This window comes from Vulpes vulpes, chromosome 16, assembly GCF_048418805.1.
Source record: "Vulpes vulpes isolate BD-2025 chromosome 16, VulVul3, whole genome shotgun sequence".
NCBI classification, from domain to species: domain Eukaryota; kingdom Metazoa; phylum Chordata; class Mammalia; order Carnivora; family Canidae; genus Vulpes; species Vulpes vulpes.
In genome coordinates, this window is record NC_132795.1 from 30,514,104 (window position 1) to 30,537,630 (window position 23,527).

The 23,527-nt window shown below is 43.6% G+C and overlaps 1 protein-coding gene across 3 annotated transcripts; it reads right to left on the bottom strand.

Moving 5' to 3' along the window:
- Positions 1-143: 143 nt before the first annotated feature.
- ASNSD1 (asparagine synthetase domain containing 1) lies at positions 144-8,413 on the bottom strand. 3 transcript variants are annotated; one of them, XM_072742550.1, is made up of 5 exons: positions 8,328-8,413; positions 6,857-6,910; positions 3,271-4,814; positions 2,803-2,984; positions 144-503 (listed from the first exon to the last, which is right to left on the bottom strand). In XM_072742550.1, the coding sequence occupies exons 3-5, from the start codon at positions 4,720-4,722 to the stop codon at positions 218-220; spliced, it is 1,920 nt and encodes a 639-aa protein (XP_072598651.1). In that variant the 5' UTR covers positions 4,723-4,814; positions 6,857-6,910; positions 8,328-8,413; the 3' UTR covers positions 144-217. The 3 variants fall into 3 exon arrangements, with proteins under 3 accessions (XP_072598651.1, XP_072598650.1, XP_025858459.2); XM_072742549.1 differs by lacking the exon at positions 8,328-8,413 and adding an exon at positions 7,603-7,741; XM_026002674.2 differs by lacking the exons at positions 6,857-6,910; positions 8,328-8,413 and adding an exon at positions 5,569-5,644.
- Between the last annotated feature and the right edge of the window lie 15,114 nt (positions 8,414-23,527).

Here is a 23,527-nt window from a genome sequence, read left to right on the forward strand (position 1 = left end):
TCAAAGGGATGTTGTGTCACAGCTTTAATCATCCAAGTTGCTCTTTCAAGTATTATCTTTTTCTCCAGTGTCAATTTGACTAAATTGTTAAGTTATATAGCTAAGTAAGCCCTCATATAATGAACCTCAATACCACTACATTATATGATAATAAAGCAGCATAGTGTTTTATTTTTACACAATCATTGTTCAGTAAATGCTGTTACGTCGTGAAATATTACACTTCAATCTCCTTTTCAATAGAGAGGTCTTCTAAGGAAATGACCTGGAGCCTTCCACATTTATCAGATGCCTTTTCATTATTCTTTTCCATTTTTGCAATTCTGGATCCAAACTGCATGGCCCGTTTTGGCAGAAAAGCACAGGTTGTTAAGCCAAGTTCCACTGCTGCAAGACGCAAAATCAGTTTTTCACCAATTCCACGGGGTAAAGTCAAGTCTGCCTTTTTCCAAACTGGTAGGGAATTTAGAAAGGAGACGACATTTTCATCCAGGAAAGGAAATCTAAAATAAATAGATAAATATAACTACTATATGAAAAAAAATTGTGATAATTGTTTCTTCTGCATTTTATTCAATGTTAAAATTTATACCATCAAATTAATTTTTGATGACACTTTTCCTCAAAAAATATTCTGGTTATTTACACAACTTCACAGGTGAAATTTAATCACATTAACAACTACTTCATGCCACTAATTTTAATACATATGCTACCAAATGAATTTTACCTCAAAAAATAAATAAATCAGGCCTATGGGAAGGAACAATCCTTGTTTTACAAGGTTTCTTTGGGGATGCCTTGAAAACAACTACAGTCTTGACTCAATTATTCAAGCTGTGTCTGCTCTTTATCACGTCAAATGAAATGGATTTGAGAGGTATGAAATCAATACAGAAGGGCTCTATAATCCTGAGGTTGGAAAGCATTTACTTATGGTAAAATTTTATGGTATTGAAATTGTTTTGGGGTGCCTGGGTGGCTCAGTCAGTTGGGTGTGACTCTTGGCTTAGGCTCAGGTCATGATCTCCCAGTGGGAGACTGAGCCCTGGTCCGGCTCTGCACTCGGCAAGGAGTCTCCTTCCCTTCTTGCTCTGCCCTTCCCCCTGCTCGAGCTCCTGCACACACGCTCTCTCTGAAATGAATAAATCTCTAAAAAAAGTTTGTTGGGGCACCTGGGTGGCACAGTCGGTTAAGTGTCTGACTCTTGGTTTCAGCTCAGGTCATGAGCTCATGGTCATGGGACTGAGCCCACATGGGGCTCTATGCTCAGCAGCAAACGAGTCTGCTTGATTCTCCCTCTCCCTCTGCCCCTCCCACTCATGCTCTCTTTCACTCTCAGAAATAAACCTTTAAAAATTGATTACATTAAGCCATTTTTAAATGGAGATAAACGCTATAACACAACAAAGTATTAGATTAAAAAAAACAACTTTCTGTCCCTTGGCTTCCCTAATTTCCTACAAAATTCTAGTTTTTGTTTAAAATACTTTACAACTCTCCCTCCAATTCTTTAAATGCAATACTGTAGTGTTTCTATTTCATTATATTTTATTCTTGCTCAAATAGAGTCTGGGAAGGGTAAAGGCATTTGTTATATGGAATATTTTATTAAAAAGAAATGCAAAAATAATTTTATATATAAGATAATCTAATCAATCAATCGCTGTTAATATGTATGCCAAAATACATAATAAATTGATTCAGATCTAGCCACTACCATAGTATTTGTTAAATCACAATTCTGTATTCGCTGTCTCCAACATTCTTCATATGCACTTTTACATTATCATATTGGGCCTTTAGAATTAACTGCTTTTACTAAATAAAATAAAATCCCTTTTCTCTGACCTACCTGAAATAAAGGACTGAATTTCTCTCTCTCAAATACATATAACCTCCAAAGGAAAATATTTTATAGTATTTATACATATTACATACTGCGTTATAAAAACCATATATACACACACTAAAAAGCTGTAAAAAGCTGAAGTAGAGTTAAGAAACAGTGACGTGCTGGAGTAGTTGTACTACGATGTCCCAGTTCTCACAATGCTTATTTGGACTCCTGGTTTCCACATGCTTGTACGCTTGTAATAAACTAACACTTAATAAATTAACATACTTGACCAAACTTCTGCTTTCTAGAATTAAATAACGTATCTTTATCTTCAATAATTTAAAAAGTTGTTTCCAAGCTCTTGTCTGCCACCATCAGATACAGCGTAGGTAAAAATAAACTCCCGAATTAACAAAGAATATACATATGAAAGTGCCTTGATCTCTTTGAAAGTTTTAGGTAATCTGCAACATCAGAACAAACGGAGTTCAGAACACACAGCAGAGGGGAATCCAGTACTGGAACCACCGTTTACGTCAGTCTGGCCCGATACTTACAGGAACGTCCAGAGGCAAAGCCGGGTGCTCTGACCCTGGAGGGGGAAGTGTCGGCCTAGGGCCTCCTAGGCCTCGGCTCTTACCCTTTAAGTACCTCATCTCAGCATTTCTCTATCTCAGGTTTACAGACCTTTTCATTGTAGTATGGAGAACAATCACGTCAGTGTATTACCTTTGAAAATTACTGGAAAGACATTTCGTAGAGAATGAGTTCTGGAAAACAACGGCTCCCCCGGTCCCTCCGCAGCTCTCCCCCTGATGGACGGTGTGTAGCATAAAGCCAAGATACTGTTGTGCTGCTGTTATTCATTTGAACAGTCTCCAAAGAAAAGGAACTGAAAAATCTCCTTTTATGGTGCAGTGTTTTGACAAAACTAGCCATAGCACTTAGATAATTAGAATTACCTTGCTTCTTTTCCGTGATCGCCAATAACTCTGTCATCACGACCAAGATTTCTAGACGATATTCGTCCCAGTTCCATCTCAATTTCCTCATTTAATCCTTCCATCCCATGTGTCTGAAAGCGCATGCGATGGCGAGAATAACCTGCAAGTTGCTCATCAGCACCAATTCCAGTAAGAACTACCTGTAACAGTTTAAAGAAATCCACGTTTTCCGTACAAGATAAGAAAATAACTAAAATAAAAGCAAAGCCTAAAAAGTTATAATCTCAACAGTAACATTTTCTGACAAAATACAAGGAAAGCCATAAAATAGTAAAGTATGCCCAATTTAAAAAAAGTCTTACATGTTGCACTGCAGTTTATAAACGCAATTAAAACATGCTATATTCTTGCAATCTACACACTAATAGCTTTAAAGGGTCAAAATTAGGTCTCAGAATTCCTCCGAGCAGACCTACTGTGACTTACCTTTGCAGCGCTCTGATAGGACCTCACCCCATCCTGGGTCACTAACCAACCAACTCCTCTAGAAGCAAACCAGACTGCACAGCCAATGCTATCATCCAACACTGTGTCCAAGGGCTGGACTAAGTGGCATATTTGAGTTCTTCTTAATTCTTGCAGTTCTTCCAGAGAAACATTAATTTCAACAAAATTCCAAATCCGGGCAGGGTTAGCCGCTTGCAGTTCCTTCAGGCCTACTCTTCCTGTGACACGATCTGGTACACAGAACTGTTTATCAGGACTATCATCGTCATTTTTAGAGGATTCTTCAGAAGGTATTTCACAATGACTTTTCTGTTTTTTCCTCTTTTTGTTAAAACCCGTTAATACGGTCTTTTCTTTAGTCCTGAAAGCCACGTTAAGAAGATCGATGGGTTCATCTAAAGGTACGTGATGGTCAGCAAGGGCTGCAATAACCATGGAATCGATACCCCCAGAAAACAGGATTGCAACATTTGCTTTCCTATCACAAGCTTTCAAAGCCTCACTTGGTGTCAGGTTTTCATCCCTGGGTAAACACAAGACCCGTCTCTTCACTGAGACACTCAGGACGTCAACGAACTGCTGAACTACTTCCTTCATGTGTCCATCAGTAAGAAGCCTTTGAAGTGTTTCCCTTGTAGGTAGGACACCAGCGATGTTAATGCAAGGAATTGCAAGTGGAGCTTGTGGCATCATAGTATTTAAAGGAACAACAGGTTTTTTAAGATATAGTTTGGCTTCATTTGCTACCACTGATACAAATGTTGGCAAGTTTGCTGAAATTTGAATCAGGCTATGAACACATTCTTTGATAACATTCTCCCCAGAAATAGATTTCCAAGGGTACAGTTTTAAAACCAGAGATTTGGAAATGGAAGTAGACTTGAGATCAATTCTGAAAATTCCAGAGGCTGGAACTTCTTGCCACTGATTCACCTCTCCGGATGTCTGGGCACCAACTGAAGAGAGGCAGAAACTTCTGCCCAAATCATTAAAATGCCAAAGCAGGCTACGGCGACCAAAAAAGTCCCTACCAAACCACAAATGATGACTGGATGCTTGATAGTATATAAAAGACCAAGGACCTTGCACTTCTGAGAAGAGTGACAAAATATCAGATTCATTCTTGCAAGAGGAAAGGTAGTTAAACATGATTTGAGTATCATTCTCTTCAGCTTCAATCTTTATGCCACTAAAGACTTCTCCATTCCACAGGAACACATCGCCTCTTTCATCTTCCACAGGCTGGGCAGTCAGAACACCTCTTAAGTGAAGGACATGACCAGAAAATAAACACTGGTAGGCAACGCTAGACTTTACCAACTGTTTACTGCTGTCGGGTCCCCGCCGGCTAAGCCTATACAGTAAATCCTCTTTCAAATCTTTGCTGAAATTCTCAACAGAAAAGCTCACAGAACAACAAATGCCACACATTCTTATGTGAAATCAAGTTGACTATTTCTTGACTTTGGTCTTCTCTGAGTTTTCTATTTCTTGGTATTCTTTTTTCAGCTCATCCAATATATCTGTGGGGTAGGGGAAAAGAAATATTAAATAAAATAAAAATTATTGGACCTTTCCCTAATAATTCATAGAACAACATAGGAACATAGGCTATTTACCAAGATCAAACCATTTAAGTATATTTGCTGTGTTACAACAGCTTTCTAATGATCAAGGTTTATCTTTTAGGAAAATAATTTCAGTCTATTAAATGCTTATTTTGGCCCAGGCTCTAGGCTATGAACTTCATATATTCCTTCTTGCTTATTTATTTTTAAGGATTTTATTTATTTATTCATGATAAACACAGAGAGAGACAGAGGCAGAGGCAGAGGGAGAAGCAGGCTCCACGCAGGGAGCCCGACGTGGGACTCGATCCGGGACTCCAGGATCACGCCCTGGGCTGAGGGCAGACACTCAATCGCTGAGCCACCCAGGCATCCCATTCCTCCTTGTTTAAATCCCCAAAAAACTTTGGAGGCTCAAAATCACAAAAGGAGAAGTGGTAGGGCAGTTTTTGTACCTAGATCTGCCAAATATGCTGAAGAATGCATTAATAATCATGACTTTGTAATACAACTTATATATCTTATTTTATTTTTACTGTTTTTCCAAAGCATGGCATTAATTTGACTTGATATACCACCATCCAGTCTTCAGATATATATTTAAACATTCAGATATAGACAGTATAATTTAGACAATACCGTAAGTTTCTACAGAAAGCCTAGAAAACACTTTCCATGCATTTCTATATAATATATCGCAAAAACTTACTTTTGCTTTCAGAAAGCATTTCTGTTCGGTCTGCAAGAAAGAATATGTTGCTGTTCTGTTGCTGCCTATATACTTTCTGCAAAACATAATTTAGGCTAATGTCATGATTTGACCTAAAAAGTATATGTCAAAACTCTGAACCCTTTTATCCTATATTCTTGTACATATATTGAGAATAATACCTTAGCAAATACAGATAAAAGTCACCTATTATCCTACCGTCTGTAAACTGCTACCATTAACACTGAAGTGAAATGTTTTTTCTCTGCGTATGTCTAACTACCAGTTTCCTTGAACAAAAAGGTACTTACTATTAATGCAGACTTATTTGCTCTTATCAATGAACAATATCTTGGGAACACTTCTTATCATTACATATCCTTTTACAACATTACTGTGTGGGCATAACATTACGGTTTATTTGATAAGTCATCAAGTTTTAGACGTTTAAGATATTACCAACTTTATTAATCCATGTTGTAATGAAGTTCTTTGCAACTAAATCTTTGTGCACTCCCATGATTCCCAAGTATCAATTCCTATAAATTGAATTGGATCAAAGTGCTACATAATTTTAAGGCTTTGATACATTCCCCTAACTCGCCCTCTAAAAAGTTTGTATCAGGATAGCCTTAAATTCTAAAACTCCCAAAGTGACAATATCAGAAATGTTTAGCCAACCTGTCAGTTATCAAATGCTTTAAAGGGCTCAAAACCATTTCTTCCTGAACTTTAAAATGTAATTTTTGACAGTATACACATTAAGCTGTAGCTTGCTGTTTATAAATGCATTAATGAAATGGCACTAATATAACCATATTAAATATTTGGAAGATTTGTGTAAAAAAATCAGGGAAGAGGGAAGCAGTTTGTCATTTTTTTCAACAATTATTCACATTCACTTAAAGGCATAGTTTCCTTTCTTCATATAAATAAGAGTTATTTATTTCAAAAGAAAACACCAAACTCAAGTATAAGTAGATACCATTAGTGACCACAGCTCCAAGATACCATTGTGTAATTAGTATCTTTTGGTTCAAAGGGAGTGCAAATTACATATGATGAGTAAGAAATACCATCAACTATAGTTAACACATAGCTCTCCACATATGCGTATAAAATCTTGGACACTTCACTTTTGCTCTGTAACTAGAAAAAAGATGCTGCAACCTTGCATATTTTAATGTAAATACAAATCTTACATATAATTCTTACAACGTTAGTATATAGTTAATAAGATATAACCAGACCTTCCCACCTACAATTCAGAATTACCCTAATAACTCACCCTGTTCTTCTTCAGGTTAGAAAGTTCATCCACAACAATTTTTTGTTCTTTAATCTATTGAAATAAAAAAAAAAAAAAGCTCTTAAATCAGAGATTAGCAAAATATGTTCAATTGAGGGCCCTTTAAAACTAGAGAAATGGGATAAGGGGCTGTAATTCACTGACTGTCCAAACAAGCAGTCTGCGAGTATACAGATCGTTTCTGAACAGCAGTGCCTGGGGTTGCAGGTGTGTGGGTGCAGGTGTGGGGGTGCAGGTATGGTGTGCGAGTAGGTTGGGAGAGGAACTGATTACACTCAAAGGCGCCAGAACCAGACAAGGGGTTGGTGTTGGCAACCAGCACTCATGCAAAGGCCGAGGCACTAAACAAAGTTTATACCTTTTATTTAAAACAGACAACATGGCACCAAAAGTAATACCAGTTTTCAACGATTTCCTTTATGTTTTAGCTTTTCTTTTAATAGCATAAGTCACGAAACATCAATGCTTTTCAGGAGTCCCGTGCTAGTGGTGCAGCCCCGCGCGGAGGACCGGCGGTGAAGCCGCAGCCCGCCTGCCGCAGCCCTACCGGGGCGGTCCCCCTTCCGTCTCGGCTGAGTCCCTCTCCCCTCCAGGAGGGCGGCGCCGGCCCTGGGGCCACTAGGATGGGGCACCGCTGGGCGGAAGCGCAACCTCCGACCCTTGTCCGTAAAGGGGGGTTTGGGGCCACGACGCGGCAGGTGTTCTGGCCTGTGTCCCGGGCGCACCTCAGAGTGTCAAGCAGCACACGGGCAGCGACTGCAGCGGCTCCCGGCGCGCCGGCCCGGCCCAGGCGCCACCCGCTGGATTCCCGCGTCCCGGGGCCGACAGCGCGGCCGTCCGCGTCAGCAGCAGCCGGCACGCGTTCCGCGGACTCCACGGGCTCCGACGCGGAAACGGGGCGGGGGGGAGGCTCGGTGCAGAGCCAGAGCCGGCCGGTCCTCGCGGCTCCGACAGCGGGCGCGCCCCGTGATGGGGGCTTCCGGGAGGGGCTTCCGGGAGGGGCTTCCGGGAGAGGCTTCCGGGAGGGGCTTCCGGGAGGGGCTTCCGGGAGAGGCTTCCGGGAGGGGCTTCCGGGAGGGGCTTCCGGGAGGGGCTGCCGGAAGGGGCTTCCGGGAGGGGCTTCCGGGAGGGGCTTCCAGGAGAGGCTGCCGGGAGGGGCTGCCGGGAGGGGCTGCCGGAAGGGGGCCTCCCGGAAGGGGCTGCCGGAGAGCGGGGGTCGGCGGCGTCCAGCCGGGCTCCCGGCCACCGGCTCGGGCAGGAGAGCGGGCGGCGCGGCATTCTCCCGCGCGGAAGACGCGGCTGCGGCCTGGGGCAGGCGGGGTTTCTAAGCTAGAAAAGGGCGGAGGGAAAGGGCCGCGGCCGATCTCCGTCCACGCCGCGTGGTCTCATCTCGGGGCAAGTCCCGCGTCTCCCTTCCTGCTTCCGGGAGAGCCGAGGGCCCCACACTCACCCTGCTGCCGAGCTCGTCCTTGCCCCCGGCGGCGCCCTCCTCGGGCCGCGGCGCCCCGCCGGGCATCTCCTCGCCGCCAGCCGCGCCCCCCCGCCCGCCTCCGCGCCTGCGCACCCCTGACCCCGCCCCCTTCCTGGCAGGCTCACTCGGGGCACTTGCGCACTGGCTGGAACGCCCGCGCCCTCCGGCGGCGGCGACGGGGCCGTTGCGCGCGTGCGCATGGGAGCGCGTGGGCCCGGCGGTGGGAGCTGGCGGGTCACGGCGGCTGCGGCGGGCGCGCCCTCGTGGCCTTACGTGGTCGTGCGTGACGTGCACCCCCCAGCGGGGACGCAGAGGGCGGGAGTGCGGGAAAGGTCGCCTGCTGGGCGGCGGCGGAGGTGGACGCGGTGCCCGCCCCGCAGCAGGTGTGAGCGCCGGGGGATGGGCGGCTTGTTTGTTTTTTTTTAAGATTTTATTTATTTAATCATGAAAGACACAGAGAGAGAGACCTAGGCGGAGGCAGAAGCAGGCGCCGTGCGGGAGCCCGACGCGGGACTCGATCCCGAACCCCGAGGTCACGCCCCGGGCTGCCGGCGGCGCTAACCGCTGAGCCCCCCCTTCTTAAATTAAGATTTTATATTGTTGGTAGCGCTCAGGCAGGGGAGGTGCAGGAGAGGCGGCGGGGGCAGCAGGCTGCGCGGGGGGCAGGGCGCCCGGGGCCGGATCCCCTCCCGGGCTGAGCATCGGCGCCCCCGACGGCTGCGCCCTCCGGAGACCCCGTAGACCCGTGGTTTCCACGTTTTCCCGATTCCTCCAATCAGTGGATCGAACAAAGCTTTGAAGTAGCTTCACGTTACACTTGCGCGACCGACGGGGCGTCCTGTACTGGACGTTACAAGCGCGGTCGGGCGGGAGCACCGGCTGATGGGCGCGGGGCGCGGACGCGCGCCGGGGGAGGACGGGGGCGGGGGGAGGACGTACGTGGGGGGAGGATGGGCGCGGGGGGAGGACGGGGGCGGGGGGAGGACGGGCGCCGGGGACGGACGGGGGCGGGGGGAGGACGGGCGCCGGGGACGGACGGGCGCGGGGGCAGGGCGGGGGCGAGGGCTGCCGGCTGGCAGAGCGGACCCCCGAGTGGACCTCCTGAAGGGACCCCGTGTGGACCCCGCGCCTCGTCCGCCTCCCTGGACGTTTCTCGCAGCGACGACTGCGAGCCCGGGTTCGCGCGCGTCCCGGGATGATGGGGACCTAGTGTCTCGTCGGAGAGGGACGGAGAAATCCAGTTCCTTGGTCTTTCTTTGTCCTCTGTGAGCTCAAATTAACTAACTTTGTGTCCCCCGGGAAGGAGAACTGAATTTTGAGTTCTGGGCTAGTGAGTTTTGGCATTTGTTTTGCTCTCAACCCGGGATTGAGATGAAAACTGAAGCCACAGACTCGCTATGTGTCCAAGTAACTAATTTAGGACTTTTACAGGTTGTCTGCCTCAGCGTAAGATGTTTTCATGCTTCTGGGTGGTTTTAATAAATTCCATTATTATGTCTCGTAAATTAAAGAACTGGTCTGATTGCTCTGTAGACATACAGGTGCCCTGGCATGACCCCCTCCAATTAAAAAAAATTCAGAATGTCTAACACCTGCTATGTGCTGGACTTTTGAGGAAAAAAAGTTCTTACAGAAACTGCTAGTTAATACACATTCGAAGAATATAAGTTTATATAATTGAGTCTTTGGAGAAATCAGGTTAGATTAATAATTTTGGTTTAAGAAAGAAAAAAAGCAGTTGCATGTCTTTCCACTGTTTTGTCCATGTTAAGTAAAATACAGGTATTTGGTTTCTTAATATTTAGGTTTGCCTTCTCATGAAGAGATTAGCTGCTATGAAGTTCCTAAACTTTTTATATTGGTTTACTGATAAGTAAGCTAGCATTACTGCTATAAAATATGTAAGTTTATGGAAAATGTAAAGTTATGTCCACTAAAATGAGTAAATATTCAGACTTCTTATACTAACATTAGTATGTTCTGTATCATATAAGTTTAAGCATGACTCCAAAATCCTTAGGTCACTTAAAATCCTGAGATAATATTAAATTGGACAATTTATGATTGATCATGAGATAAGCAGATAATTTATTTTCAAGACTCGAATACTGAAACATTGTTTAATAGAAGAATAATTTCAGTTTTATATGCTTTTGTTTCTTGTTTTTAAATACCGTAGAATGGCTGTTTTTAGGGGGGTCCCGTTAACGGACATTTATTTTTGCCATTTTCAGAAGATGTAAAAGGAATGTGACTGCCTGCAGATAGTTGTATTATGTTATGTTACTTATGAGCTTTATTTGTCTTCTAAAATGTTTGCATGTGACAGTTTTCAATTATCTCCAGTTCTATGAAATAGAAATTATTAAATTAAAAGTTTAATTAATATGAGTGGCTAAGATCTCATTAGGGGAAAGAACAATAGGGAATGCAAGGTAACGGGATTTAAGTCTTGTTTTGCAAGGAAGAAGTTGTAAAATGTCACTTTATTCCAGAACATGAAAGAGCACAGTGACAGACAAAACTTGAGAAAATACAGCAAATTGGACAAAGTTTGATGAAAGTAGATTTTATTTGCCTTGGTTTATAATACCTGGACCTGAAAATAAACTATGAAATATGTTAGAGTTTTGGCAAAGTACATTATCACAAGATGATCTTTAACTATTTTATTACAAAATTTGTATTAATGGGGCAGCCCGGGTGGCTCAGCGGTTTAGCGCCACCTACAGCCCAGGGTGTGATCCTGGAGACCTGGGATCCGGTCCGCGTCGGGCTCCCTGCCAGGAGCCTGCTTCTCCCTCTGCCTGTGTCTCTGCCTCTTGCTCTGTATGTCTCATGAAAAAAAAAAATTGTATTAATGAAAAACTAAAATTTTGCATCTTTTAACTCTCTTCCTGGTTCCAGTCCTCAAAACCTTTAGGGTTTAATGTAGCTGAGCTGATGGGAACTGGGGAACACACCTTTCCTGACACATGGGATATTATTTTAATTTGTGCTTGTGCTTGGAGGCGAAGTTGAGGCTTTTCTATAAAGCTGGAGACTGAGCCTCCCAGTATACTGGTTTTCTTTGCTCTCCACTTTCTATGGCAGTGGCTGCAGAGTGGGAGTCCTGGTTCAACTGTGAGTTGACTCTGACCCACGATTGCTTCCATTCTGAGTGGTCAGAAATACTGCTGACCAGTCTGCACCTGCTTGCCCCCTTTTGGTGGTGAGTTGTTGCTTTTGCCTCTACCTGGCTTGGATATTTTGTGTGTGGGTGGGTTTTTTGTCTTTGTTTTTGTCTTTGTTTTTAATTTCTGGGGATTTCTCAAGGTGACCTACTACTAAACAAAGTGGTGATAGTCATATTTGTATGGTGCTGAACTGTTTTGGAAGTTCTTTCACATTTTCTTATTTTTTCATGTCTATCCACTTGCTTCTATTTCCTTCCTCAACTACTATAATTCCTACATTGCTTAAAGTCACACTTTGGGGTTACCTGCTATCATCTGTCCTGCCTAACATTTGCAGCTCACCATACAACTAGCTGGGCTGTCCTTCCCTCTTTAAGTCCATCACTGCCATGTATCCTACTTAACAAGATAATTTCATGTTTATTAATGCTATCATACTCTCCCTCTCATGCTACATCCTTAACATATTTCATTCTGTTTAACAATACGTAATTCACTATTGGCCATTTTATAAAAGCCCAAGATACTGCACCCTGCCTTCCGCAGTTTTGAATGAGTAGTTCCCTCAACCACCATCTTCCCTTGCTTTCTTGGTATGCTGCAACGCACGTTTGTTTCTAGCTACATTGTCTCTCCCAAATGAGGCATGGAATAGTGCTGTGGTTTCCACACAGCAGTCCTAGGTGGGTGTCCTTCTAACTATGTAAAATCATCGGAAAATTGTGTTCATATACGTACAGATTTCTCAGTCCTTTCTCCAGATTCACTGGATCAAATCTTTGGGAATGGGATACGGTTGTCTGCTGCATAGCATAATGCTTACCGTTTACCCTATAACCAAAATTCCTGGGCCTGAATTTAGGCTTATATTTTTCAGATGTGTGACTTTGGGTAAGTCATTAACCTCTCAAGCCCCAGTTTCCTAATCTGTAGAATGGGAGTAAATGATAGTGCCCAACTCAAAGGCTTGTTACGAAGGTTGAATGAGTTAGTACTTGTCAGGTGTTTATAACAGTTTCAGGCACCTAGTAAGCACTATCTGTGTTAAAAAGGTAAATTAGAAGTTTCCCCAGATGAATTTGGTACAAGCAGGGTTTATGAACCAATGGACTGGAAAGAACCAGGCCCCAAAATGCGTGGCCTATTTCTCATTGAAGGTATGTTCTCTCTTCTAGGGATTCTCAACAGGGCTAAGGCTGGAGACACTGTTGGTTATCTCGGTTGTCACAGTAAGTGGATGGTTCTGTTCACTGTGATGAGGTGGGACTAATTGGAAGCCAGTTGAAAGACAAACAGCCACAGACTTTTAAGAAGCCTGGACTAGCAGGCTAAAAGGTCATCTTAGCAATCATCCAGCACTGGGAATCGCATGCCGTGGGATCTTGGCTACACTCGGGAGCCAAATAACAGAGGAGGAGGTAATACTGTAACCCAAGTAGGTAAGCTGCATTAGGAATTCCGTGAGAAGGTGACAAAGCCCAAGACAGTGGACTGGGATTGATTAGCAGGGCTCTGGTACCTGGAAGGGGGAATATGGGTCTTATTGTACAGGATTGTGCGGAGGAGGCAGTGTCTTAGCTTAGTGGAGAGCACACCAGCCTGATCTTGGTCACTTAGGGAAATAACTGAGTCTCCAAGCACTGGCCTGGACATGACTAAAGACTTTCAACCAGAGATAAGATTGGTTCTGCAAACGAGTTTCAGCTCTGGAATGTGGAGATAGGGCATCCTTGGCTCCTACAGCCGGCATCACTTTGGGGCTCTTGTGCAGGGCAGGGAGAAGAGGAAGACACATGAGACACCTGGGTGCAAAATTTAAGGATGCACGCACTCTTGGGATGCTGCAAGGAACACCTCTTTAGATTTTCCACCCTAGGTCTTCCATACACCTCATTATATTTGGGCCCGGCTCTTGGACTAACTGGATTCGAACACTTCATTATTAGTGGGACTGCCTGTACTGTAGGGGAATGTGGCTTGCGGATGACAGCAGTGGGAGATGCTTCTTACGCTACCCAAGCATCTTTATGTCTCTGACAGTTAAGAAAAAGGTTGATTAAAATCATCTTAGCTTCTTCCATAACTTCTGCCATGTGTTCATCCGATTCCTCAAGACTAGGAGTATGCTTAAAAAGTTTTGTTTAACATTACTGAAGAAACAAAGTTAAACATAACCATCTCTGGAGCTAGTTTCCAGTGAATAGCTAAGTCAATTGGATAAAGTTATGACATTCTTAATATCTGAAGAATTTTAAAGTGATTGGGCCTTTGTTACCAAATTTGCATTTAGAAGCTTTATTTTTTTAAAAGATTTTTATAAAAGATTTTATTTATTCCTGACTTGATCCCGGGGCCCCGAGGTCACACCCCGGGCTGCAGGTGGCGCTAAACTGCTGAGCACCCTGGGGCATCCCCATTTAGGTGCTTTTAAAGCATGCAGAAATGTGTATCTGAGTGAGTCAACAGGAAAAAATAAAGTGTAAATGATATGTTAGTGATGCATATTTATATATTTGGAAAATCTTTTTCTTCATAGGATGCCCTCCTTATAATGCAGAGCTCTTTATTTCATCTTTATTTTTTTTATTTTTTATTTTTTTGCAGAGCTCTTTAGAGCTGGATATTTTTTACCCTAGTTCTGATTGTTAGCTATAATAAAGTTTTACAAAGCTATCACTCAAGTTCTGTTTATGTTAACGGTGTAACTTTACCTTGGTGTCGTAAGTTGTTTTTTCTTTCTTTGTGAAGCAACTACCAGGAAAACTCTCCTTGTGTTGTCACAGGGTAAGCAAGCAAACAAGTTCGTTCACTTTATGTCAGTTTGCTTGTCGGTTCTGTTGTTTCAGTACTACGAGCACTGCCGAGCTGCGGTTATTGGGGTTATGGGGTTATTGGCTTGCCCGGGGAAACAACACAGCACGACACGTGGTCCGTGTCCATAGCTCCCATGGTTCTGTAGTGGGAGTTGGGCGTGCAAGGCTGAGATTAGTTGCTGGATGACTAAAGTGTGTTTTTTGCAGATTGATGGTTGTCATGAATGTGGCTGCCCCTGCAGCTAAGCTTGTGTGGCTGAGGCTTCTTGAAAGCTGGGGCAGAAGAAAGGATCTGCCAGGGAGGAGGGAGGAGGGAGGAGGCAGGGGAGCCAGGAGGCCCTGGGCCGTGAGCACGGAAATCACACTCATAGCCTGGTACTAGCGTTTGAACGGCCTGTGGTTTTGCTCAGAGTAGAATCGCCCACGCACATGACCCTGTATCGGGGCTTTCTCCCGGCAAGCCACGTGGTTTAATTGAAGTGCTTGGTTCAACTAAAGAAAATTTTTTATCAAGGCATGAAAATTTCTTTTTTGTTGTTTACTTTTTTTTTTTGGTAGTTTCAAGTTTTTATTTAAATTCCAGTCAGGCACCTGGGTGGCTCAGTCGGTTAAGCATCTGACTTCAGCGCAGGTCATGACCTCGAGGTGCTGGGATCCAGCCCTGGGCGAGCTCTGTGCTCAGTTGGGGGCGTGGGGGTCCCTCGCCCTCTCCTGCCGCCCCCCAACTCGTGCACGTGCTGGCTCGTTCTCTCTCTCTCCCCCCTTCAATAAATAAATAAAATCTTAAAAATAAATCCAGTTAGTTAGCATATAGTGTAATAGTAGTTTCAGGAGTATAACTTAGTGATTTATCACTTACGTGTAACAGCCACTGCTCATCACAAGCAGCCTCCTTAATACCCGTAACCCGTAACCCGTGTGATCCATCCCCGCCACCTCCCCTACAGCAACCCTCAGTTTGCTCCCTATAGTTAAGAGGCTGTTTTATGATTTGCCTCCCCCCACCCCCACCCATAGTCATCTGTTTCATAAATCCCACATATGTGTGAAATCATGTGGTATTTCTCTTTCTCTGTGACTTATTTTGTGAGCATAGCACACTCTGGCTCCATCCATGTTGTTGCAAACAGCACGATTTCATTCCTTTTTATGGCTCAGCAATATTCTATCTTATACACACACACACACCTTTCCTTTATCCACTCTCATCAGTTGTTGGGCATTTGGGCTCTTTCCGTAATTGGGCTGTTGTTGATAATGCTGTCGTAAACAGTGGGTGCATGTGTCTCTTCAAATTGGGATTGTTGTGTCCTTTGGGTGAATCGCCAACAGCGCGATTGCTGGATCATAGAGTAGCTCTGGTTTTAACTTTTGATGAGCTTCCATACTGTGTCCCAACGTGGCTGCACCAGTTCACATTCCCACCCCTGTGCAAGAGGGCTCCCCTTTCTCCGCATCCTCACCAACATCTGTCTTAGCTACTCTTGACAGGTGTGAGGTGGGATCTCAGTGGGGTTTGGTTTGCATTTCCCCAATGACGAGTGATGTTGGGCGTCTTCTCATGTGTCTGTGAGCCATCTGGTTGTCTTTTTGGAAAAAATGACTATTCATACCTTCTGCGCATCTCTTGACTGAATTATTTGTTTATTGGGTATTGAGTTTGGGAAGTGCTTTATAGATTTTGGATGCTGACCCTCTATCAGATAGGTCATTTGCAAATATCTTCTCCCATTCTGTCAGCTGCCTGTTAGTTTTGTTGACTGTTTCCTTCACTGTGTAGAAGCTTTTTCTTATGACGATGCCTTCATTGATCTGTTCTGGGTTTTTTTGTTTGTCTGTTTCTGTATCATTCATTTCTGCTCTAATCTTCATCATTTTCCTTCTCCTGGCTTCAGGTTCATTTGTTGTTCTTTTTCTAGCTCCTTTTGGTGTAAGGTAGAGTTGCATATTTGAGATTTTTCTTGCTTCTTGACATAGGCCTGTATTGCTATATACTTCCCTCTTTCTTTTTTTTTTTTTTTAAATTTACTAATGATAGTCACACACACACAGAGAGAGAGGCAGGACACAGGCAGAGGGAGAAGCAGGCTTCATGCACTGGGAGCCCGACGTGGGACTCGATCCCGGGTCTCCAGGATCGCGCCCTGGGCCAAAGGCAGGCGCCAAACCGCTGCACCACCCAGGGATCCCTATATACTTCCCTCTTATGACTGCTTTCGTTCCCCAAGGGTTTTGAACCATTGTGTTTTTGTTTTCATTTCTTTCCATGTATTTTTTCATTTCTGCTTTAATTTCCTGGTTGCCCCTTTCATTCTTTAGTAGGATGTTCCTTAACCTCCATGTATTTGGGGTCTCTCCAAATTTTTTCTTTTGGTTGACTTCAAGTTTCATAGTGTGGTTAGAAAACATGCATGGTATGATCTCAATCTTTTGGTGTTTGTTGAGGCAATTTTTTGGTAGAGTGATTTGTGACCTAATATGTGATCCATTCAGGAGAATGTCCCATGTGATCTATTTAGGGGAATGTCTCAAAAAGAATATGTATTCTGCGGCTATAAGAGGAAATGTTGTGAATATATCTATGAAGTCCATCTGGCCCAGTGTGTGATTCAAATCCATTGGTTCCTTGTTGGTTTTCTGCTTAATCTGTCCATTGCTGTAAGTGGTGTGTTAAAGTCCCCTACTATTATCGTATTATTATCAATGAGCTCCTTTATGTTTGTTATTGTTTTATATATTTGGGTGCTCCCAGCTTGGGGGCATAAATATAATTGGACAGACTCCAATTCTTACTGGATAGACTCCTTTATTATGATATAATCATCTCTTCTTCATCTCTTGTTATAGTCTTCGGTTTAAAATCTACTTTGTCTGATATAAGTATTGCTACTCCAACTTTCTTTTGATGTCCATTTGCATGATAAATGGTTCTCCGTCCCCTCAGTTTCAATCTCAGGTGTCTTTAGGTCTAAAATGAGTCTCTTGTAGATCCATATAGATGGATCTTACTTTTTTTGTTTTTTTTTTAAATTTTTATTTATTTATGACAGCCACACAGAGAGAGAGAGAGAGGCAGAGACACAGGCGGAGGGAGAAGCAGGCTCCATGCACCGGGAGCCCGACGTGGGATTTGATCCCGGGTCTCCAGGATCGCGCCCTGGCCCAAAGGCAGGCGCCAAACCGCTGCGCCACCCAGGGATCCCGGATCTTACTTTTTTTTAATCCATTCTGATACTCTATGTCTTCTGATTGGAGCATTTAGTGCATTTACATTCAGAGTAATTATTGATAGGTATGAATTTAGTGTCATTGCTTGTTTTGTTGTTGTTTCTGGAGATTTTCTCTGTTCCTTTCTAGTCTTTGTTACTTTGGTTTTTATTTCCCACTCAAAGATTCTCCTTTAATATTTTTTGCAGGGCTGGTTAGTGGTCATTAACTCCTAGTTTTTGTTTGTCTGGGAAACTTTATCTCTCCTTCTATTCTGGATGACAGCCTTGCTGGATAGAGTATTCTTGGCTGCATATTTTTCCCATTCAATGTGTTGATTATATCCTGCCACCCTCTTCTGGCCTGCCAAGTTTCTGTGGATAGATTGGCTGCAAAATTTGTTTTCCCTTGTAGATTAGAGACTTCTCTTGTCTTGCTGCTTTTAGGATTTTTTCTTTATATTTTATAAATTTAACTATGATATGTCTTGGTGTTGGTCTGCTTTTGTTGATTTTGATGGTAGTTCTCTGTTCCACCTGCATTTGAATGTCTGTTTCCTTCCCCAGATCAGGGAAGTTTTCAATTATAATTTCCTCAAATAAACCTTTTGCCTTGTTTTCCCTCTGTTCGTCTTCTGGGACTCCTATGATATAAATCTTATTATGCTGTATGGAGTCACCAAGTTTTCTAAGTCTCTATTTGTGATCTAACATTTTTCTTCCCCTTTTCTTTTCAGCTTCAATATTTTCTATGATTTTATCTTCTATATCACTTATTCATTCCTCTGCTTCTTTCATTCTTGTGGCTACTACATCCAGTTGATTTATATCTTAAGTATTGCATTTTTCATTTTAGTCTGACTAGTTTTTAAGTCTTTTATCTCTGTGGTAAGGGACTCTCTGGTGTCTTCTGTGCTTTTCTTTTTCTTTTTTTTTTTTTAAAGATTTATTTATTTATTTATGATAGACACAAAGAGAGAGAGAGGCAGAGATACAGGCAGAGGGAGAAGCAGGCTCCACGCGGGGAGCCTGACGCGGGACTTGATCCTGGTACTCCAGGACCGAGCCCTGGGCCAAAGGCAGGCACCAAACCACTGAGCCACCCAGGGATCCCCTCTTCTGTGCTTTTCTTAAGGCCAGCTTTTATCCTTATGATTATTCCTTTAAATTCTGGTTCAGACATATTACTTATGTATGTTTTGATTAGATCCCTGGCTGTGACCTTTTCTTGTTCCTTCTTTTGGAATGAATTCCTCCATCTTGGCATTTTGCCCAGGTATCTGTGTTAGGAAAGCCTGTTCTGTTTCCTGCTCCTGAGAGTAATGGCTTTATGAAGAAGAGGGCATAGACTGCCTAGGGCCTGGTGTTTCAGGATGTGTCTCTGGTGTATGTTTTGTGCACTCTGCTGCTGTGGGAGTGGGAGGGGGGAACCAAGTGGAGGAGCGTGGGGTGGGTGGGAGGGGGGAACCAAGAGAAGGAGGGTGGGGGGTGGGGGGGTAATCAAGTGAAGAAGCCCCCCCACCCCCCACCCCCCGCAGGAGCCAGGCTAAGGCCCGGCAGCGAGAGCCTCCGGGTCAGGAAAGCCCAGTCCTGCAGAAGCGGGAACTTTAACAATCTTCACCAGATTCCTCCCGGATGGAAAGGTGCTCAGCAGGGAGCTCCGGCAGGACCCCAGGAGGGGAGGGAGGCCCCCAGTCTCCCGGGGTCACTAACCGAGGAGGGCACCCCGGGGAGAGTGCACTGCATACCTGGCGACCTCGGTAAAGGACTGGAGCTTGTACCCGGGGGGCCTCGGAGAAGCCGGTGGGTCAGGCAGGGGGCTCCGGGTGGAGGGGGCTCAGCCCAATCCCTGAGGGGGAGGAGGCCCCGGGAGCTCAGGTCCAGTGACACAGGACCCCAGATCCCAGGGCGCCGAGCAGACACAGCCCCTGATCCTGCACTCCCCCAGGGACAGGTGGGGGCAGGGAGGCACAGGACAGCGGGGACCCCCCCTGCCCCCAGGTGACCCGGGGGAGGCAGGGAGGGCACAGGACAGCGGGGACCCCCTGCCCCCAGGTGCCCGGGGGAGGCGGGGAGGGCACAGGACAGCGGGGACACTCCTGCCCCTGGGTGCCCCCAGGCTGTGCAGGTCAGCTCCCCTGCTGCCCTGGGAGCACCTGGGAGCTGCGGTGGTTACTGGGGGAGCTGACTCCAGAGCTGCAGACCTGGCCACCGCTAGTGTGGTGGTTCCTCCTGGTGTCACCGTGTGCCTGGTGGGGGTGGGGGTGGGCAGGGGACAGAGGCCTCACAGGACAAACAGCTCCCACTGGGCCCGGCACCTAGAGCAGGGCAGGGGGGCATCTCCCCAGGTACACACACCTGAGAATCAGCACAGCAGCCCCTCCCCCAGAAGACCAGCTGGAAGGACAGGGGAAGAGCAAGTTCTGGACCAAGCAGCGCTGGAAAGCTTCAGGACCAAGGAAAATAGTATATAGAACTAGAGAGCACCCATCCTTTTTTTCCCCACCTTTTCCCAGTACAACTCGTTTTTATATCAGACTAAAAATTTTCCATTTTTTTTCTCTTTTCAACCTTAACTACAATATTTAACCACCTCTTCATTTTAAAGTTACTTTCTTTTTTGACTTTCATATTTCTACAATTACAGGTCATAGATGTATTTTCCACTTCTAGATTCCCTTCAACATACTCAATTTAATTTTGGGAGATATACGAGATATGGGTTTTTGTTTGGTGTTTTCTGTTTTCTTTGCCTCATTGTGTTTTATCTACAAGGGCAGAAGTTAATACCTTCTAGAACATGACCAGCATGCACCTAGAACCAAGTGGTACATTGTGTGGTTCGTTCTGTGAGATTATATTCTCTCTTCCTTTCCATTCTGCCCCCCTCTTTTATCTTGTTTATGTGTTGGTGGTCAATGGTGGGGCTTTCTGCAAATATGGCTGGTTTATATAAAATTTGGGACTGAGCATCTTCTAACACACAGAACTTAATATACTCAGAACCAAGAGAATCACCCTCTAGGATCCCTCAGGTAGACTACATTCTGCCTCCATACAGCTTCTTCACCACCACCATCTCCCAGTCCCTCCACCTTTTTCCTTCTCTTTTTTTCTTTTTTTTTTTCCTCTTTACTTTTGCTTTTTTCTCTTTTTTCTCTTCTTTGGGATTCTTGGTCTTTTATTTTTTACTACTTTGTTTTAAAATTTGTTTTTCACTTCCGTGGTCCTTTTGTTTTATTTTGTTCTGATCTTTATTTTCATTTTCTGGTCTCTGATCTCATCAGAATCATCTAGGGTGAAATTTACTTAGGTCATGGTTGATATTCTTGACTCAGCCCGCTCATACAGCCACTCTGCACTGAGCAAAATGACTAGAAGGAAGAACTCACCACAAAAGAAAGAATCAGAAACAGTACTCTCTCCACAGAGTTACAGAATCTGGATTACAGTTCAATGTCAGAAAGCCAATTCAGAAGCACAATTAGAAGGCTACTGGTAGCTCTGGAAAAAAAGCATAAAGTATTCAAGAGACTTCATGATTGCAGAATTTAGATCTAATCAGGCAGAAATTAAAAATCACTTGAATGAGATGCAATCCAAATTGGAGGTCCTAACAAAGACGGTTAATGAGGTAGAAGAATGAGTGAGTGACATAGAAGGCAAGTTGGTGGCAAGGAGGGAAGCTGAGGAAAAAAGAGAAAACCAATTAAGAGACCATGAAGAAAGGTTAAGGGAAATAAATGACAGCCTCAGAAGGAAGAATCTATGTTTAATTGGGGTCCCAGAGGGCACTAAGAGGGACGGAGGACCAGAAAGTGTATTTGAACAAATCATCGCTGAGAACTTCCGTAACTTGGGGAGGGAAACAGGCATTCAAATCCAGGAGATGGAGAGGTCTCCTCCCCAAAAAATCATTAAAAACTGTTCAACACCCCGACATTTATAGTGAAACTTGAAAATTCCAAAGATAAAGATAAAATCCTTAAAACAGCAAGAGACAAGACATCCCTAACTTACATGGGGAGAAATATCCGATTAGTAGCAGACCTCTGCACAGAGACCTGGAGGCCAGAAAGGGCTACAGGGTATATTCGGGGTCCTAAATAAGAAGAACCTGCAGCCAAGAATACTGTATCCAGCAAGGCTGTTATTCAGAACAGGAGAGATAAAGAGCTTCCAAGCCAGGCAGCAACTGAGAATATGTGACCACCAAACCAGCTCTGCAATAAACCCTGTAAAAGAAAGAGGAAGTCCAAAGAAACAATCCACAAAAACAGGAACTGAATAGGTATTATGATGACACTAAATAAATATAATTTATTTAATTGTAAATTTACATAAATTAATTTTAAATAATGGTCATGTTTAACAACTAGCTTATAAAAGTTCTGAAAATTTAACAATCAGCCAGGTTGAGCTGGCTCCAGTCACTACTCTTCCCAAGGCTAAATTTTTAGTTACAAAATTAAAGGACCAAAAGGCATGGGAATTTTTTGGTTCATATCATTTTGTCAGGATATAGTTACCTTTTAAGTTTTACCTTATGATTATTGTTGCTCTTACTTTGGTTTCCATTTCAATCTTTGGCCATTGGAGCTTGAAACTGGCCATGGCTCAAGAATGTGCGCTACAGAAATCGGCAAAGGAAGCAAATGGGAGCGGCTCCCGCTCCTCCTTCCCAGCCCACAGGGGCAGCTTTGAGCGTCATCAACACACCACTGTTCTTTTTAGGGTATAATTTAAAAGGGAAATAAAAAAGCTATGCCTGAAGAAATGTCGCAGAATTATTCATTGAAAAAAATACTGAAAATATTTTACATTTCAGGTCCGACTGGTTAGTAATTTATAGCTTTATCTCTGAAACCCTGTCGGTCCTTACCACCCAATGGGATGTCTAGACACATGGGTTAGTGTAGATGTAACACCGTGTTGAGGGAACTTTCTATAATTATGTAAAGTTTTTATATAGAGAGGGATAAAAATTGGAAAATTGTAAATATTGTTTAGGTGAGGGCATAATACATCCAGAAAGTATTTGTTTCAGTGATTTCTCATTCAATATATTGAATCTGACATATCTTCTTTAGGCAAAGTCTTTTATTTATCTTTTGTTACGATGCTGTTTTGAAGAGATGAATTATGAGACCAAGAAAACTTGAGTGATCTTTGCAGAAACAATATATAATGATCCTGAAAACTAAAATACTATCCCTAATAATAGTAAGTTTTAAGACACTTTCCAGTTTACAAGCATGTTAACATAGATCATTTCGTCTAAATGAGGTGGACATTATTTTGTTTGTTTTATAGATAAGGAATCTGCGACTCAAATTCAGTAACTTATCCAAAGGCATACTGCAAAGGAATAGGAAGTTCTGTTTTCCTCAGGAGCAATTATTTATTTTTATTTGTAAATGACCGTATCAGGGCATGCGATTATACATTCTAATGATGTGTTCTTGCGAGCAATACTGAGATCATAACATAAACATAATGTATGAAGGCAACGGGGATGCACACATTGGTAGAGAAGCATTTTCATACAGCCTTAAATTAGCATATAGGAAAGGGGTAACTTAAGTAGCGGCATGTATGGCCGTGTGGCATAGGAAACGAATGGAGTTACGGGACCAGAAAGACCTAACTTTATATCCGACACCCCTACTGACTTTCTTGCCGTGTGAACTTAGGCAAGTTACTTACGCTCTTTAAACCTAAGTAGTCTTCTCTGGAAAATGGGCATAATAGTTCCTATTTAATAGTATGTTTCTAAACACTGAAAATATCCTGAGGAACCCAGCACTGAATAGTCCCTCAATTATAGTCAATATGTTGTTAGAATTATGTCTTATTAATTTTCTCTGTACGATTTAAGAAAGAATTCATTTTGATGTTTAAAGCAATATTTATATATTTAACACTTAGAACACGTAATATTTTAATTAATATATCCTATCTATATATGCCCGCATATGTATGCA